The sequence below is a fragment of the Cystoisospora suis genome (genome assembly GCF_002600585.1).
Source record: "Cystoisospora suis strain Wien I chromosome Unknown contig_923, whole genome shotgun sequence".
NCBI classification, from domain to species: domain Eukaryota; phylum Apicomplexa; class Conoidasida; order Eucoccidiorida; family Sarcocystidae; genus Cystoisospora; species Cystoisospora suis.
In genome coordinates, this window is record NW_027153724.1 from 53567 (window position 1) to 72186 (window position 18620).

Sequence of the window (18620 nt, forward strand, 5' to 3'; positions counted from 1 at the left end):
GAGAGAAGTCCTCTACGTCTGTTCCTCTCCCTTCTAACGACGGAACACTACTCATTACACTTCTTTGTGAAGAGATCTTCCCCAGTATAGATGCATGCATGCCGTTATGTTGGACTAGGAAGTAGTCGTATACGCATGCGCATGTCCAATGCACGCATACAAATGTATCCATGTATGTGCACTTTCCGGCATCATGCCGCTGTACATCTATATATGTATATATATATTTATATATGTAGGTCTGTTATATATCCATGTATATACATATTATACACCCACCTACTCCTTCCCCCCATGTGGACCGCGTAGACAAATCCTTCATTGTGCTTGTACTTCGTAGTATCCCGCAGTGCTTTTCATTCAGGAGCTCCGTCGTAGCTGCCGTCTCGTCACCAAATGAAACTAACATATTAACCGTAAAGATATAGGACGTAGAACCTGATGTGTATATGGTCTATTACAGAACACTATATATGTATGCTGACGTGCATGTGCTTCCGTCTTCAGCGAACTCGTAGCTCTACGTACATCATATACGTGTGTTTGTGTATCAAAGCGTGCACGTATGACAAAAAGACGAAAGTATCCAGTCCGTACGTCCAAGAGACTGATCCTTCCAGCAATAAAACGGAGTTGAGGGAAGGACAGAAACAGTGAAGCAGATCTGACAAACGGGTCTCCGTAGTGAGAAGGACAGTCACGACGACAGACAAGAGTTGTATCTGTAGTTCTTTAATAGTTCTCTCTGGTACGTTATTCTTCTTGATTGTCGACTTCTGCGTCGGGGAGTGGTGCACATTCAGTTTTGTTGTTGCCTATTGCATCTCCTTACTGTCAGTAGACAAAAGCGGGTGTTCGCGTTTTCTTGTGCCCTTTCTAGCGAATGTGTGAGTGCATTCATTGTTCAAGCAGAACGCTGTAGACACACCTGTCAGAGGACAGAGGTGTGTATGTGTCCTCCGGTTGAGCCACACGGGTGGTTCTGTTTGGGGAAATTTGTACTGCAGGACATTTCTCTATAAATTCTCCCTTCTCCCTTCATGAGTCCTTTCTGTTTAGTCAGTATGTGTGTAGATATCCATGTAGGGTGGATATATACCTAGTATAGTTAGACGGTGTGACATTCGGTTTGTCTCTTCAGAATTTTGGCGAAGATGTGTCTGAGGAGGAAGAGGAACCAGAAGAGGAGAGTGAAGAAGATCTCATGGCTGAGTCCATCATCCATGGAACTAAAAAGAAGGTTGTTCCTCGGATCAGAACAGGTATGGTAGAATACATTCGTGCTTCGACGTGTCAGCGTCGAATGAGGTTCTTTCAATGAAGAATCTTGGGGCTTCTTGGTTGGATGTTACGAGAGAAAAGAAAGCAGCCCTGGCATTCGTACCCTCGTCAAGAAAGAAGCTCCCATGGAACGAGAGATACAGATGTACGTTCTGTATGAGGGTGTATCTACACTGAGTGATATCGTTGTTTGTTACCCAGTGAGTTCAACAATCATTATGAATCTTTCACCACCCCTCCATCTTTCGAGAGAGACATGAGACTCCCCCGGTAGAGAGACTACGTGCAAGTATACGTAGACCTGTACGATGCCTTTTGGTTATGATAGCTACCAAAGGATCCCAAGGTTATATACCGCGACCTGTGTATTCTTCGTATAAGCAGTTCCCCCTTCCCCGCTTACAATGCTCTCGTTAAGAAAGCGGTGTGGTCGCATTGTGTGTCTATAGATATATACGCCAGCTCAAACTATACACGTACAAGCTGAGTGTAGAGGTTTGGTATGCACGTTGGTTAGTTGCATGTGTTCGTTTAACTTCCTTGTGTCCATCAATCCCGTTCTCACGTGAGTAACAGAGCGAGATGAGCAGCTGAGTGAAACCGAATGAATGGCATATGGACTCTCGTTAAGTACGTACGTATCCGTATTGCTTAACGCAATGAAAATGTACAGCTGCCGAGCTTACATAGTTCTGAGTTTTTATTGGGGTGTATTTACGCAAGGTCTGAACATGCATGTGTAGAATATAAGCAGTGTGAATCTTGTATGTGTTCGTCTGTTTGTTTTTGCTCCACTCAGCTGTGGATGATTTAGTCGATTTGATTGAAGAAGAGAAGCTCCGTCAGATAGCAAAGAATGAGCGACAGTTAAGGGTTTTGCTGGAGCGCAAGAGAGCTAAAGATGAGAGCGCTCAATCGAAGGAAGTCGATGCTCCCCCTGAATTCTTCTTGAAACTAGCGCAACAGGCAGCCGACTTTCATCGTCGTCGCGACATAGAAAGAAGGAAGAGGGAGGCGGTAATGAATTTAACACAGGCTCAACTTCGTCTACGCAAGCGTGCAAATAGACGAGAGCAGAAAGAAAAACTTATAGCATGGAGAGAGAGCCAGATACACCAGGTCGAGATGGATAGTAAAGAAAGACAGAAGCTCCTCAACCAGACTCGGAGGGAAGGCCGCGAACTAGAGAGGACGCTTGATGAAGATTTGCCCGGAGATCTCGACGACTGGGGATTCAATTCGGAGACAGAAGACGATGAACAATAGAAAAACATCGTAGTTTGTTGGAGTTCCTTCGCACTGCATGCGGCATGCATCAGAATCGGTAGACATAGGAACAAACCACCCGACAGGGGGATCGGGACCGGACTACGGAAGGAGGGGAGAGGAAAAGTGGAGATGCTGGACGTCCAGGAAGTAAGATAAACTAAACTATCACTATGGCAGTAGTCATGGCGGTGAGGTGGCAGAGAGAGAGTCTGAAGATTTCAGACCCGTCTATCTCACCGCGCTTTGACGTGTTCAGGTTTCACCTCGAAAGTCTCAGGAAGAGCAAAAAAAGCGTCCTCCCACACAGGTGTCTCTCTTGGGACAGAATAATCCGAGAAGAGGAGAGAGTTCTCCTAGGTTCTTTCTTTCACATAGTCTCGTTTGTAACACGAGAAAAAAAACGGAAAGACTTCGGCCGCGGGAATTGACAGCACCAGCAGGACGTGAACGCGTCGTCAACTTTTGATGAGTGAGTTTGCTGTGTTGCTACTTGCGACAGTAATCCAAGAGACCGTTCCTTTCGAGTGATACTTGATTGGAGCAAGGCCTTGAAACTGGTAGGAGGAGTAAAGTGCCTCAGTAAAGGGGAGAGTGAGAGGCGCCGTGCTTGATGCAGCGGAGCGGACGCCCGGAGATAGGACGACAACGGGATGTGACGGCAGGAGACGTGCCTGCCTGAAAATCTGCACTTTTAGCTCAAGCTGGAGTGTCTCCCCGGTTTCTAGCAACGAGGAAAAGGAAGATGGGTTCTAGAGAGAGTGAAACGAAGGGCGCTATTTGATGTGCGCGAGCGCGCCAGTGAGGTGCCTGCAAGGCAACCCACGGTAGACGTACTTTTCAGTTATTGGTTCTTCCTTACAGTTCGGTTGACCGATGGATGTAGCACTGAAGGTCGTGTACATACACTCGTGTTGAGGTTCTTCCCTTGTCGGTCGTGTGATGCGGAGTGGGATAGTGGTAGTATCGACTCCCTTGGAGGTCGGAGAGATTGGAAGCAGAAACATGTGTGTGGACTTGGTGCCAGTCGTGTTACAACTCATGCAACAGTTCCTAAAGACGAAGCCGGTAACGGTGAAAGGTGTCCCTCGTGCTCCCGCGTACATGAGAGACTTCAAGAAAATCAGTCGGGACAGACGAACGAAAGACAAACCCGCCTTTTGTCACGTAAATAGTACAGGGTTCAGGGGATGGAGGCGTCGGGGGGGAGGTGGTGTAATAGTCCGAAAGGCGTAGATGTGTCGCGATCTTCCAACGCTAACCACGGATCCATCCAGGGAAACACTGACACCGATTGTGCAGACAGCAGCCCGCCAGTCGCGGCGAAGAGAGGAGAAAAAAGAATGAAACAGGTAAGACACCTGCGCTGGCTTCGAGCTATTCCCTGATGCCGAATCATGACAGCGTGATCCTCTTCGCAGGGACGAAACGAAGACAGGATGAATAGTAACACACATCTGTCTGAACTATGCGTAGTACTGTAGGCGTTGCTAACGGGGGTGAGTGTCGCTGTGCTTTCTTTCGGTCTTTTGTAAAGAGTACGAGCAGTTGTAGCTTGAGATCCGCCGGACTGACGAGTCAGCGGGCAGCAGGGTCTGAAATTGTAGGAGTCACAAGCAGACAAGACGACGAGTAAGCACGCAACAGCCTGGTCACGTACACTACGGCTGACCCAGTGGGGAAGGTGACATTCGAAGGGAGGTTTGTGGCAGTTGGAAAGCGTAGAGACACCGCACTAAACACAGGTCCGCGAGGGGGTAGTCGAGGCCACCATTCGTAATACCTTGAGGTGAACTGAAACCTGGGCCTGTGTATGTACGTACACAAGACGCCTGCTTGCTCACTATGGAAACACGCCGGGCCGTCTTGAGATCGTCTGGTCCTACCGGTGGAGTTGTCACTAGGAGTTGGCTGCTAGACTGCTGTCGTCTTGGGCCAATGATTTTGCTTGCTTCGCAGTCCGTGTTCTTGTACTTTCGTACATAAAGCATAAACACCTAGACATCACCGCGTTATCCGCTTGTCACTATGGAACGCAGAAATCCTGGTCTGTCGATCGAGATCCCTGCTCTTTCTGCGCTCGCCGGGCAGAAACAACTTCGATGGATATACAGTGAAACTCAATGCACATGGGAGTAAGACAGTTCGCATGCGTGGAGACAAGACAGGAGACAAGGGAAATTGCAGAGGAGAAGCAAAATCCACTCTGTCTGTCTCAGTGAGTACACCTAATTGCACTTTTTGTTGATCACACCAGCCAAGAAATCCAACACCCGCTCTTGCACTTCCCGCAAAGAGAACAACGAAGACTGGGGAAGCAGTGCGATGCTTCTGACTGCCGTCTCCTCGAGAGAGGACGGAAGAAGCTGAACGGTTCTCTCTTTCTGCTATTGCGACCTGCTGGTCCCGTTCCTGGTTCTTCTCTGTGTACCTTCCTTTTTTGTCTTCTGCCCATCTCTGCTTAGTCCGGTTTGTCTCTCGTTCTTTCTGAACCTTCTCGCCAGCTCGAGACAAGCAGGTTCCCCTTGCATGTCTTGCCGCAGAGATGTAGACATGACGGATAACTATTTGGTCGGTTCAAGCTTCTCCTGAGTCCTTCAGCACCAAGCGTATCAAGAAGTAACACTAGCCAAACGGGAACCAACAAGAAAAAGAAAGTACTAAGAAACAGAGGAACAATCACTTGTGATTACCTAGTGGAAGGAGATCGTGCTTGGCAAAAACATCTATCTTTCTCCTTTCTAGCCCTCCGGCCTCGCCCCCGGAATCATAGACAAACAGCAAGTCTTTCTTTTCTTAGACTCTCATGCCTTCCCTTCTCCCCCGCCGCTTCTGGTGAAGAATAGATGCGGGGTCGACACGGCAAACCTTCTTCGTGTACAGTACAACCGTCGTATTTATCTACGGCTCCTAAACGGATAACGACCATCAGGCCTTGAAGAAATTTCTTTCTTCGACTTCACTGTAGTTGCTCTTCCGCATAGTCCCCTCTCCGGCCACACACATTTGTCTCTACTGTTTTCTCCTCCTCGGACAGGGTAAGCCGGGTGATGATGAAGGTCTCCGTGTCTCCTTTTCTTCTCTTTCTTTCGTGCACGCTAATGGATGGATTGCTCCTTCGTGGTTCGCCAACTCGGAGGGAATCGGGTGAGGGGGTCTATGTGTTTCGGACCTTGGGCTGACGGAGACGGCTAACAAATGAGAAGAGGGAGAGGATACTATCACCACCAAGGAGGAGCTCTTTTCTTCTTTTTTCCTCGTTTTCCAGCCACAGAGAAACGATGAGGATGATGATGATGTCGTCAGCCTTCGAAAGAAGGTCTCGTTTCCCTTCATATCATTATGGCTTTGTAGCCCTTCCTCTCCTACTTCTGTCTATAGCTTCTTTCTGTATAGGTCTGCCTGTCATCTTTCTTGCTCGTTTTGTCTGTCTTTCTTACCCATCTTCTCCTTCTTCCTTCCTGTCTCCGTCTCTCTTCATCATCAGCATCGTCGCTTCACCCCTGTTAAGTCAGCCTGGGATTTCGTTTCGTATTCATCCTCCTTCTTTTCTTTCTTCTTCGCCTCATCTCCCTCGAAGTTTTCCCTGGAGTGACAGTTCACCCGGTGCACTGCGCTGCCTGACTCGATCTTCTCTCCGTTCTCTTTCGATTTCGTCCTCTTCTACGGCTTCTTTTTCGCTTCCTCGTCTAGAGAGACGTAGCGTAGTGCTACATACTCCTCTCACTCCTTCGTCACTTCACTGTCTCGAAACCGATCTCGCACTCTCTCAGAGAAAGCTCACACCTCACCTTCCTTCTTTTCTCCCTCCGCGCTCTGCTAGTGTCACTCGTCGTCCTCTTTCTTTCATATCCCAGCGGCGTACTCCGTTGTTCGCAGATTCTTCGTCCTCTCTCTCTCCTACTAATGAAGCACCTCACACATCGATGGTGACGGTCTCACCCAAGGCGATGGCTCGCATACAGGTACAAGTACACACACTACCATTCAAGAATCTAGTCCTAGCCAGCTGATACATCATAGCCGGGCTGCTGGAACTAGCAGCCCGGCTATGATGTGTGGGGGGGGCTGGCTAGGGCTAGGATCCAGTCAGACCAGATTCCCGTCGGACTGGGCCACTCGCTTGAGACTGCGTCTCCTGGGTAGTACTTGGAGGTATACTATCCATGAAGCCAGACTCCCCGCTGTGGCTCGGAGTCTTCATCTTGGATTTTTCTCTTACACCTGTCATCGCAGGGAGTGCCACAGCCTATACAGAGTCTACTTTGAAGTTGGATGTCGATGAAAAAGAGGAAGCTTAGCGGCCGTTCCTGAACAAAGTTATTTGGGAGTGGATTGTGCCTCGCTTCGCTGCAGGCCTACCATGCGCACATATATACATATCTATACGCGTGTATATACATATTTCAACGTTTTTGCATAGGTACTGTATTTTAGCGTTGTGCGACTTGAATGTAGTCGTCTTGCGTTTAGCTGGAAACATCCTTTCACCTGACGTCCATACTACCGTGCTGAGAATGAACGATAGAATCATCATGGTAGTAGTTAGCCGTCATCTTTTTCTCTTTCATTCACAAAGGGGGGTGCCTCGACGTACGTAAGAAGAACGCCGACTGATATTTGTCAGCGAAAACACTCTCTGCTTTTCTTTCGCGAAGAGCTCGCTTCTTCTTTTTCTCACCCCTCTGGCTGCATAGTATGGAGAAGTAGAGAGCTTTCGATTCTTTCGTATTCCCGTCATTGGCTGAATGGATTTCAAACCATGATGAGGATGATGAGCTTTCTTGATTCCTCCCCTCTCTTCCTTTTTTCTGCTAAAGGAACTGTGGAAGCAAAAGATGGAGAAGACTACAACAGTCGACGAAGGAGACAATGGAAAAGACACACCTTCCTCCCCGACACCTTTTATCATTCGCCTTGGAGTTCAATCAGGGGGTTGTAGTGGCCTCTCGTACGTGTTAAACATCATCGACCAGGTAGGCCTCGATTCATCGTCCTTACGCATATATGTGTCAACATTGCATGCATACAGGTACTACATCCACCTTCATGTATTCTGCCCGTCCAGTAACCTTCTATGCGCAGGAATACGATGAAGTTATGCCCCACACTGAGTAGACAAAGAAGAGATGAACACACCGGGAGACGGGCAGTTATTCAGGTAGGTCCCTATCTACGCGGGACTTCTTTTCTAGTGTACGGCACTTCTAGATAGCGGATGGTAATGCAGGTCTTTCTAAGCCAAATAAAGGAGTCTAATGCAAGAACAGGTGTAGTGGTGGTCTTGTATCTGCGGGCTACTGCCTCCTTCCTTTGGTCTAATGCCACATGCGTATAAGCATCGTCCTCACAGATTCGTTATCTGCACGCGTAGAGGCAAAGCTATATAGGTATTTTGTCTGCATATCGTAAGACGCGTATTCCCTGGAGTGAGTCCTGTAGAACTTGAACCATAGTACTGCTGTACTTGTCTCTACTCTTTCGCACGCAACGCTTGTCTGTACCCTCCGATACGGATGTGCGTGCGTGCATGTACGCACCGTAGTTTAGGTATAGCTGGAGAGACGACGCTCCTTTCGGATACGTTTCTAGGAACGCCCGTGCCACGTGGATTTCTTATCTCGGCATAGGAACATTAAAAAACAGTAATGTGTAAGTACGTGTGTGTGTTTGTGTGTGTGGACCGACTGGTTCCATTCGAGTGATTTATTCAGGTAGAATCTTGTTGGGACTGTTTGCTTTACTCTCTTGTTGAGCACGTGTTTCTGATCGGTCGGACGTAATAGGGCTCAACAACCCCTCTGATACCTCGTTCTCCCACACTGCTCTAGAGTATTCAATTCGTCTTGGTTATCAAGGTTTCTTTCTCTGATCTCCGAGGGATTGGAGATATGAGTGTATATACCTAGACCTATATTTTTCTCTCTCTCTCTCTTTCTCTCTCTCTCTACATTTGTATGTACATGCAGCAGAGCCACTATCTACGTATCTGCTTGATATGCTGTGCCTATGTTTCGCTCTCTTTTCGGTCGCTCGATGTCCGAAGGTAGTAGGAGTAGTACAGGAGACTCTTTGACTCCGAAACGTATTTCATCCGTAGCTTTTCGTTCTTCGTTTAATCCTCTCTTCTCCGCGTGTTTTTTAAACACAGAAAGACGTGGAAATGACGGATCACCAGGAGAAGTTCTTTTTCGCTGATAACTCGGGGAAAGGAAGAGACGGAGGAGAGTTTCTGATTGTGATTGATCCGAAATCTCTTCTTTACGTCATTGGAACTGAACTCGATTACAGCGACGATCTCATTGGCGGAGGGTTCAGGTAACCAGAATTCAGTCGTGTAGGCAGACAGAGAGGGGTGAACGATGAACGAGCGAGAGAGAGAGCAGGAGAGCTTGAAGGCAGTGCAGTAGCATATACAGGCAGGCTCGCGATGGTTCAGTACAGTACGTAGTCGATTGCATGTATACGAATTTGTATGTTTTCTGGTGTATATACAGCATCCAATTCTACTGATACATTGCTCTCTAAGCGGAGTATCGGTTCCTGCAATACTACTAGGACCGACGATCTGTCATAGTATTAGTTTCTGTGGAGAGTTCTTGCATGCATTTGTGTTTGTTTTCAATTGGCGCCCCATTGCAACATTACGACACGGTTCATCGTTCTTCTTTCTGCAGCTGATACACTTGATATGTCTGTATACATCTCAGTAACCGACTATCTCACCCGCGGTGTATGATAGGTTCTGTAAGCCTAGTTCGCATGTTCAGATGGCTTGTTCTGCACCGCGTACGCGTAGATCTCGATGTACTTACACACCCCCAGTTCAATGTATTAGCGGCCCTGGAGGTCTTGCCAGTCTACTCCAATAGATGGTGTAGTTTCGTTTAGCCTTCGTCCTCGTGCTCTTCGTCCCCTGCTCTATCTTTTCCAAGACAGAGACACCTTTCTGTAGAGTGAAGCGAGAAGGATACAAGAGTTTCCGCGTATGCAAGGAGTCGACTAAATAATAGCTAGGACGCAGCAAGGAGCTCCTCCTGCCATACGTACTGTGGCTTGCGAGCTCGTGAACTATCCTCTTCTCTCATTTTGTTCTCCGTTGGCTCTTTTGGTTTCAGAGTTATCAATCCTAATGCCTCACGGAGCTGTTCATGCGGCATGTCTTTCGGAGTTCCAAAAAACTTCAGAGCGGCCAAAGGAGAAGAAAATCTCCTTATTGAGAGTACACCAAAGCGCTGTGGAACGGGAGTTTCTTCTTCTTCTTCTAGTCAGAAGTCTATCACAAGAAATCCCTAGTATTCGTGTATCACCTTATCTCTCTCTGCGCCTCTCTTCTCTTTCTGTTCTGTTGTCTCCTCATTCTCTCCTGGACAGCTTCTCTGTTCGTGATCTTCTCGCCAGTCATAAAGAAGTCTCTTTCTTCTCTTCCCACTCCCACCATCTCTTTACTAGCCAGTTCACGTAGGCGGGAGGTTATGAAGTTAGTAAAGGAATGAGACTGTATCAGGCGTGGTTTTCAATCAACTGAAGATATTTCTATAGGTGGAGTATGCGTAGAGAGCTGCCTGTACACAATACATAGACACGTAAGGTGACGCGTGTGTGCTCTACAAGCAAGTAGAACAGATTTCTCGCTTTCCAAATACTGTCATCTAATACCGTGCCGTACACATGCTTTTACCGGTGTATCCCATGTACGCCAGTAAGGCTCATGTGCGTCCAGTTCATGTATGGCCCTCATCGAGATGCAAACATCTGTCTTTCAATGGTGGACTAAACGTCATCCTGCATTCCCAGCGCATACATATGTTTATGTGCTTATATGTAAGTAGAGTTGTTTGAGGTGGAAGAAAAGTCTCTGGATTTGCTTCCGGTAAGAGTGCGTGGAGACAGAAAGTGGGCATATACTCGGTATACCTATAAAGCTGGCCTTTGTTGTACACCCCGCCGGCTCTCCGTGTCCCACTCCTTTTACTTTGTGAATTGGCGTGGGTGAAGAAGAGACGGCACGAAGGAAGCCGTGAAGGTGTATGGCCCCCCTTGCCGCCGTGATCTCAATGGCCTCAATTCCTATAGTCGCTTGTTTCAGATCATATCATCACAGAACCCGAAGTCGGCGGACGCTTCTTCGCCCGCCAACAAGAAGTCCGTGCTGGTTCTCAGTTGTTTGAAGCCCGCAGGCTTGAGGGCAGCACTTTGCGAGTTATTTTCATGGCCGATGCACGCTTTCCAGTCTTGACTGTCCGCGGCACTTCTACCACTAACAGGCTGTCGATCGCTCGTCCTAGAATAACCGCCAAGTGAAATTACAAAAGTTCGATGAACGTGCTACATCAAGAATGGATAGTAACTAACTGCCCACTGCGGGTCACGCACTCGAAAAGAGATGACTCGCACATTCAAGAACAGCAGAAAACAAAAACAAAATAGAACTCCTGCTAAACAAGAGAAGAAAAACAAAATCTTTTCTCTGGAAACAATTCTTCCGTTTTTCGAGCTGAAGGGATTGGTGTGAGTAAAAGTTAAAGAGACCGCTAGCGTCGATTGGTTACCACAGAGTTGATGTAGCGATCTTCGACATTGAGCAGATCCCCGGTGGCGAGAACCTTGACGTTCTAAACGGATCCGCTGACACTCTTCGAGCGTGTTCGGCAGAACTTTCTAGTCAGGATTGATAGGAGACAGTTGCGATGACGCTGACAGACAACTCCGTTGTTGGGCGAGGCGACGGGCATCCAAATCTCTACACAATTTCTCCTTCAGCGAGGGGTGTCACAAGGGATCTGCGAGAAAGCTGGTGAGTCCTAAAGTACCGCTTTGATTCTGAACCTGTTTTCGACCCTGTCAGCCAGCACAGATTTATCTTCCGCCAGAGGCTAGGCCAAGCAGATCGCTCTCTCCCGAAAAGCTGCGGCTCGGCTAAGACAACCCAACCCGTTCATGGGCAGATTCTCCTCCTGTACCTAAGATTCACGGTCTCCCTGATTTGAAGCGTAGGAAAGCATTAAGAATGACTTGAAGAGAGAGTAGGCACACCTGCGACTCATGCATGTCGTCGCCCCTGTTGATCTACAACTCTTGCGTGAAGCAACGGGTCGACAGGACGCAGCACCTGAGAACGGGGGGTAGCGGTATGCTTGTGCTGCGATCGTATGAGTCCAGTACGTCTGCGCTGCATTGAGTACTCACTGCGCCTGTGAAGCTACGTGTGTTGCTCCTGTCTGGCGCGGTGCTGCGCTTCGACACCTGCCTGCGCCAAAGAATTCTTCCAGGAGAGTCTTTCAGCTGAAGCAGTTGAAGGCTGTACGTGACACCTAGGAAGAGAGCGGCACCAGAGCTGTTGAGATACAGATCATGCAAATTTAGCCTCCCTCGGGACACAGGAAATGAACAGTTCGCACTGGTCTTCGGTGTACAGCCCAGCAACATTGCTGCGTGCGTTTGGGTTCACCCCCTCTCCTCGGTGGCGACGTTTAGGTTTCTTGATCTTTCTTCTTCTTCTTCCAGACCAACCTACACCTTGAATGAGTTTGAGGATGACAGGTGCTGTTGTTCTCACACTTCAGGAGCGTATTCAGTACAACATACACGTAGCCACGTGTCAGGATTTCTTTTGTGGTTCTGGATAATCTGTCAGAATGTTCCGGGTCCTGCTGTAGATCGAATCGAGTAGCACCATGAAATGTGTTGGACATGCCTGGACAGTTTTTGAGAGGAAATCAAGCTTCACCTGTTACTAAAAAGTCGCAGAGCGGACCAGAAAAGCGAAAATAAATATGTCAATGCATGCGCATAGAGCCACGACTGGGCTGTCCTGCAAACTGGGTATACGGAATATGTCATCCGCCTATCATGGCAGAACGTTTCGCAGCTCAGTGATCTCTTCAGCCTTGTTTCGAGAAAAGAAGCTCCTCTCCAGGAATAGCAGCATGCTGCACATAAGCTCAGGGGTCGGGGGGTCAACAGAGGTAGAAGGGAGCCCACATAAATATTAGAATTCTTTGACAAACACGGTGCGCACACGTGGATTGCGGACGAGTCAGGCTATCACAACTTGTGCTAGCTTTTCTTCTTCCTTCATTTTTGGAAAAGACGGTACACTCCGTCAGCGCCGCCTGGACTTCTCCTTTCCTTCACCTCCGTCTCGAGGTCACTCCCATCCCCAAGAGAACTTCTTGGAGAAGAAGGCTTCTGTTCTTCCCCGTCTAGCACTTCATCTTCCTCTCTGACAACGCGCACACAGATGCTTAAGCAAGATTATATGGTGTGCGAAAAGGTTGGCGACGCGTCGGAATAAAAACGTGGGCTCTTTCCAAGTGGAAGTTACCACACAGACACACCCCTCGCAGACATACTTCCGTCTACACACAGTGGACACGCGTAGAGATGGGAAATAAATGTATCTGTATAGAGAGATACATATACATCGATGTATGTATGTATGTATACATATATGTATACATATATATACGTAGAGAAAGAGACGCCGGCTAGTGCTAGCGGCGAAGAGGAAAGCGAAGAAAAGCAAGACACGAAGTTGTCTACGCAGCGGAAGACGGTTGATGGGTGCATACCTTACAGATATGCATGTATCTGCATTCGTGGGAGCTTAAAATCAGATTCTTTCATCTGATTGTACAATAAAAAAAACGTACGTTACCAAAGGTCAAAGCTTACGTGCTGTCCCCGTCGTAATCCGGAATCGACTGATCATCATCATCTTCGCCGTCATTTTGTCCACCTCTCAGCATCCTTGCTTCTTCGTTGTTGTTGTCGTCGAGATTACGCCTATTACTATTAGCTAAATGACCTCCGCCTCGGGGTCCATCCGATCTATACGAAGACACACCTCGGCTTCGAGGGCTGTTGCTACTGCTGTCAACACCAGTCATTCTAGAATTATAATGCTCACCACCTTCCCCTCCTCCTCCTCCGTAGTACTGTCCTCCTTGTTGCTGGCCGCCTTGCATCGAAGAAGGCGAGTCAAGTAAAATGAGATCTCCCTGATACCGGCTAACTACAACAGATGTTGAAAAACGTTCAATACCATCAGCGCCTGTCCATCTCCGGGTCTGTAACTTCCCCTCTACAAACACACGGCGACCGGTGCTGAAAAGGACAACGCAGGACAAAAAGAAAAAAAGACGAAACAGGCGAGCTTTGAAGAAGAAAGAAAACGTAACAGAAGTCGCACCGCTTCGAATTGATTGATAAATAGTTGCATCCTCAATATCTGCGTGGAGAGTTGGGCAAGCACGTTGAACGAGAGGGCGAAGTGAAAAAGCGCAGTAGCATACAAAGTAGGAGTTTCACAGAGTAACGTGAGACATTGAAGAGGCCCCGCGATACAAGATTTATGTCAGTAGAGATGTAAGGAACACAGATGGGACCGTGTTTTCGTCCAGTGTTTCCTGTACGAATCAGCAAGGCAAGATATGAAAAGATGAGTCTGCGAAAGAACGAAGAGTCTTTGGAGGAGAGCAAATTCAATGAAGCACCATGTACCGGTTGCTGAAGTATGTCATGAAATGGCATGTTGTTTTTGCAGTTGATGCACTAGAGCCATTCAACCCGTCTTCGTAACAGCAAGTGCTAAAATAACTCTCCTCTTTTTCTCCATACTTCATCGTCAACGTTACATGTCTCCTACTCGCCTTGCTGGCTATGCACGAGGAGTTAAAAGCTTCATGATGGATGAAAACGTCCCACAGGGAGTAAACTTTCAGGGAAGCATCACATCCCCTTCACCCCGAGAAGTAGAAAGGGCGCTGGCACTTCGCGGCTACAGGATCTCTACGAAAGGCAAACAACCTTCACTCGCTGTGTAGTCATGATCCGTACACTTGCGCAGATCCCATGAAATAGCAACTACGAGCCTCCAGTACGACAGATATGTTCATGAACATCCAGAAAGGAGATGCACCATCTGAAGATTCTACCAGCGCGGTTGCCCCAGGATGCTAAGAGCTCTGCACGGCTAAGGAGATGCATCACAAAAAGACCCAAAATCCGCACACGTAACCGCAAGAGTCCAAACTCGGGAGAAAAAAGAGCCGCAATCTTGTCTTCTGTCCGTTCTGCCACAAGACCTCGACTGTTCAACAGCTGTACACGGAGAGGACTGTCCATCTCGAAGCTAGCTCACCTCTACCACGTAGGATCTGTATTATCGTTGTAGCACTCAGATAAGAACAAACAGAAACACGCGCACGATTTCTTGTCTCCTTACTGTAGGTACTTGTCGACTACATCTACCAGAGACTCGTCATACACAACCACTCGGTGCCACTCAGTGCGCGCCTGGACATCTCCGCTCATCTGGATTTTACACGCACACACCCGCAAAAAGAAACCGTACACAGGCACATATGAGAATCGCAGGTATGTACAAAAGCTCAGCAAAGACGTCCATTCTGCACAAGTGAGTCTCTCCAGAACGGCACCTTCGCAGCAGGTAGCCATCGACTCCTCTCCATCAAAGCTAGCTACAAAAATAGTTACTACGAAACGTAGGCCACATACGTGCCTACCTGAAACTTTTCTGATGTAATACGCCGCATGTGAGACGAGAAAGTGTTTGTGGGCAGGGTGTACGCCACGTATATTTGTAGACTGTAACGAGCCAGCTTCATATCCTCCCTTCGTACCTCGGTACAATCCAGCTGCTTTCTTCCGTCACACTTTGCACGCCATCATCGACTATGGAGCTGATTCCCTGGGCGGTTTCTTCGTGTCCGTGTGCGCGGCACGGGTCGGAGTATTACACCGACCCTCGTCCTTCCTGACACTCTCTGATGGCATACTCTAGAATACTTCTGTCCCACAGTTCTGCACAACGGAAAGGATACGTCCTTGCATATGGAAGCTATTCTACAAGCACAGATATACAGTTACGGCTTGGCGTTTCGGGGTTCGCTCTTCTGCTCACCGGCCGAGGCAGCGATGCAAACCTGACCAAATGGTCCAAAACGAAACATCCGTATGTCTGATGAGATCTCATCGTGTGGATACACTGCGGGAGTTCCGAGCGTACATACGGCCAGGTACCTTATCAATCCAGTGACTGGATGTCGCCATCGAAAACCATGCAAATTTCTCTCCGTTTGTCATCTGACGAATTTCAGGCTCCGCCCCGAGGCGGCCGATTAAAGTTACGCGGTTCAAGGACATCTCCATATTCTGAGAGGCAAACGAAGACAGGTGGTGTTGCTAGCTCTGTGCCATATTCATTTGAATACGAAAGAGAGAGATATTCACTGTACAAAAACAGCTTGACTGCACTCAAGCATCCACGCCAACAACGCAGTTCCACACAGATTGCATACCCTCAAGGTATAAATATGTACCTTTAGTGTAAGCTCCTATAGAGTCAAGGTGGAGACCGACGGACAGACTGCGGCCGCTGCATGCTTATAAACTGCAAGAGCCTCTAGAAGTCTTTATCTTTTATGCGGCCATCGTTCGATACTCCGCTGCTAGTGAGTTATCTGATCAAAAAGTTCTCTTCCATGACGGCGGGCCACTCCGTCCGTCCCCGCAGAACGGAGAAAGGCGCCACAGATTGCCTATACCATACAGAGACACGTATAGCGAGGAACAGGAAACAGAAGTGAACGCTTGGTTTCGCCCCGCCGTCACTACTCGTTCGCTCGCTAGCCACCCACACGCGCAGTTCGGAATTACAAAAGGCAGATGGCTGTCATCTGGATGGATGAAAGGAAGACGCTTTCCTCTATCTTACTCTTAGTAAGCCACCTCCCCCTCTCGCTGTTTGACTTAGGGATGAGGAGAACGGCCTGCTTCCCACTGTACTCATGTCACCAGATGAGGCAGCCTGAGTAGACGTAGATGAAGGGACGCGTTTGGCTTGCCTACGACCGAAGGTGAAAGAAGCTGGCAACAGCTCCTTATCTATCCTACCGACATTTTCAAGATCAAGAAAAGAAGACCCCGAACCGGGGACGACAGATTCTTGAGGTCGAATCGCTTTAAGACAGGTACGGGAAGAATGCAGTGATGAAAGAGGAGACATCCAATGACGAAGCTGTCGAGTTTTAGTTTGTAAGAGATTACAGCTTCCTTCCCGTGTTGCTCTAGATATAGAACTTGCACGGGTAGGCGACAAAGAGAAGGGGAAAGAACGGATAAAGAGGAGACGACTTTCGCGATGTCCCCTCCCCCTGTTGTCACGAAAACACCGCCCGCTGCTAGCTTGCGGCGATGTGTTGTATGGAGCTCGCAGACACTGTTGATCCTGTACACCTCTCACCCCCATATTGATCAAGTTTTCTCGATTTTGCAGGGAGTAGCATGGGGTGATTATTTGGTCTAACACTGCACTCCTCCCTCCCTGAAGAAGAAAATCTGATGATCCTCCAGATGACAATACAGTCGAGACGCCATACGCATTGTCGAGAGACAACATGAATGAAAAAGCTAGGACACCTATCAGAATAGAGCCGGCACCAATCAGCTTGAAGTTTTGTTGATGAAACGTCAAGCAAGACACTTGGTGACGATGGGGGTGATTATAGTGATGATGACCCCCCATTATTCTTTTCCAGGTGTACGTGCAGCTCTTCCTCTATTCAGGTGTCCATACAGCTCTTTCTCTATTCAGGTGTATATGCAGCTCTCTCTCTACTCAGCTGTACATGCAGCTCGTTCTCTTTCCATGTGTACGTGCGGGTCCTCCCTCGATGGCAATGTGGCATTTCTTCATGACAGCGTATCCGTAGGACACACCTTCCATCAAAAAAGACGTCACGAAACACAGTCAGACGAGGGAATGCTTGTCCGTTTTGCTACTAATCTACACCCGGCTACGTCCACGCATCGTCCTCATCATCAGCGAGACCAGCTCGTCTTCTTCCTTGTCGCTGCGCGCTTATCTCCCCCGTCCCCGGCAGGACGTGCACGGATAAACGGGTGTACTATGGCTAAGAACTGAAGAAACGCCTGTGACTACGGATGGCGCCCTCTGGCTAGGGGGGGTACGGTGGGTACGTCGCAGCTTTTGTCTGGGAAAAGAAACGTTATTCGCATCAGAGCGACGACACGTATCGAAGCAGTGGCCTGGTGGTCCGTGGCGGTGTGCTGGCTTCTCAGAGTTGCTCTATTGAGTCCTTCAAATTGCAGCTTGACTGCCTCCCTCTCCGTTGTAGTGCTGTAGCTTTTGAAAGCAAAATTGAAGTAATCATTGCTCGAATCACAAAGGCGAGTGCGGTAGGCATATGGGGAAACGTCAGACTCCTTCGACACACGGCGCCACGAGAAACAGCAAGAAGAAAAAAGAGCTTGACGGGGAGAGAGAAGAGAGGCCTCGAATAGGGCAAGAGGGTGTTCCTTCCCCGGAGTTCTCTTCTAGCGCCGAAGAAAGACTGCACCAACCACTTTACAAGCGGGTGTTTTTTCCAAGACAGGACAGATTTGAATACATGAGAAATCATGAGGACAAATCGATGCAAGAGCGGATGTAGCCGGACGGCTGGAGAATAGTTTGCCGTCCCGTTACGCGGAAATCATCCGCAACCCAAAGGACCAGAAGACAAAGGAGACACACACACAGACACAGCTGCCGTCGAGTCAAGGGGGTGAGTGGAGAAATCGAAGCCACAGGTGGCACAAGAGGAGGCAGGAGGCGGGAAGCAGGCTCATTCGACACATCTCATCGTTTTTAGCTTTTAACAGACTCTCACAAACTGAATTTTCTTCTCCGCCTTCTTTCGTGTGTTCCGTGCGAGTTCGTAAAAGACGGGAAGAAGAAAAGCTCACGATTCCCTCCAAACTAGACACAGCTCCCATGACCGGGCCCGCTTTGCTTCACTCACAGACTCCCCAGACCGCCGGAGGATCGGGAAGTAATCATCAGAGTGTCTTTCAAGTTAGAGGCGAAGAGAGCGCCAAACTGGCAGGAGAGAGTGTTTACCAGGCAGAGAAGGGAAATGACACAGGGTAGATGTAGACGGCAGTGACTGTCCAGTTCCTGTTGTGACTTTGTACTATAATGTCTAATATGACCGGTATCGAACTTTATACAGCGGTTCCCCAATTATTTGTGCGGAAACGATTCA

The 18620-nt window shown here is 48.4% G+C and overlaps 2 protein-coding genes across 2 annotated transcripts in view; one reads left to right on the plus strand and one right to left on the minus strand.

Moving 5' to 3' along the window:
• The window catches only part of CSUI_002205 (uncharacterized protein), a 10753-nt gene extending 855 nt beyond the window's left edge, over positions 1-9898 (plus strand). Inside the window, exons 2-7 of the mRNA XM_068062407.1 lie at positions 1142-1262; positions 2081-3899; positions 4639-6512; positions 7368-7523; positions 8699-8865; positions 9666-9898. Of these exons, the coding sequence (XP_067925618.1) occupies positions 1142-1262; positions 2081-2547 (588 nt within the window). The 3' untranslated portion in view covers positions 2548-3899; positions 4639-6512; positions 7368-7523; positions 8699-8865; positions 9666-9898. The remainder of the gene's footprint in view (positions 1-1141; positions 1263-2080; positions 3900-4638; positions 6513-7367; positions 7524-8698; positions 8866-9665) is intronic.
• Positions 9899-11860: 1962 nt separating this feature from the next.
• On the minus strand, positions 11861-18617 carry CSUI_002206 (single-strand binding protein). Its single transcript, XM_068062408.1, has 5 exons — positions 16289-18617; positions 15595-15726; positions 14777-14865; positions 13225-13656; positions 11861-12772 (listed from the first exon to the last, which is right to left on the minus strand). Exons 1-5 carry the CDS (start codon positions 17096-17098, stop codon positions 12625-12627), a joined length of 1611 nt encoding a protein of 536 aa, XP_067925619.1. The 5' UTR covers positions 17099-18617; the 3' UTR covers positions 11861-12624.
• Between the last annotated feature and the right edge of the window lie 3 nt (positions 18618-18620).

Bases quoted from the DNA above. Each gene is read 5' to 3' on its own strand.
- CSUI_002206 (XM_068062408.1), bottom strand. From the start codon at position 17,098: ATGGGGGGTCATCATCACTATAATCACCCCCATCGTCACCAAGTGTCT. The intron at 15,727-16,288 runs GTAAGATAGAGG...TTTGCCTCTCAG, and splicing joins GGGGAGGTGGCTTACTAAGA to AATATGGAGATGTCCTTGAA. The intron at 13,657-14,776 runs GTAAGGAGACAA...TGTCCTTTTCAG, and splicing joins GTAGTCGACAAGTACCTACA to CACCGGTCGCCGTGTGTTTG.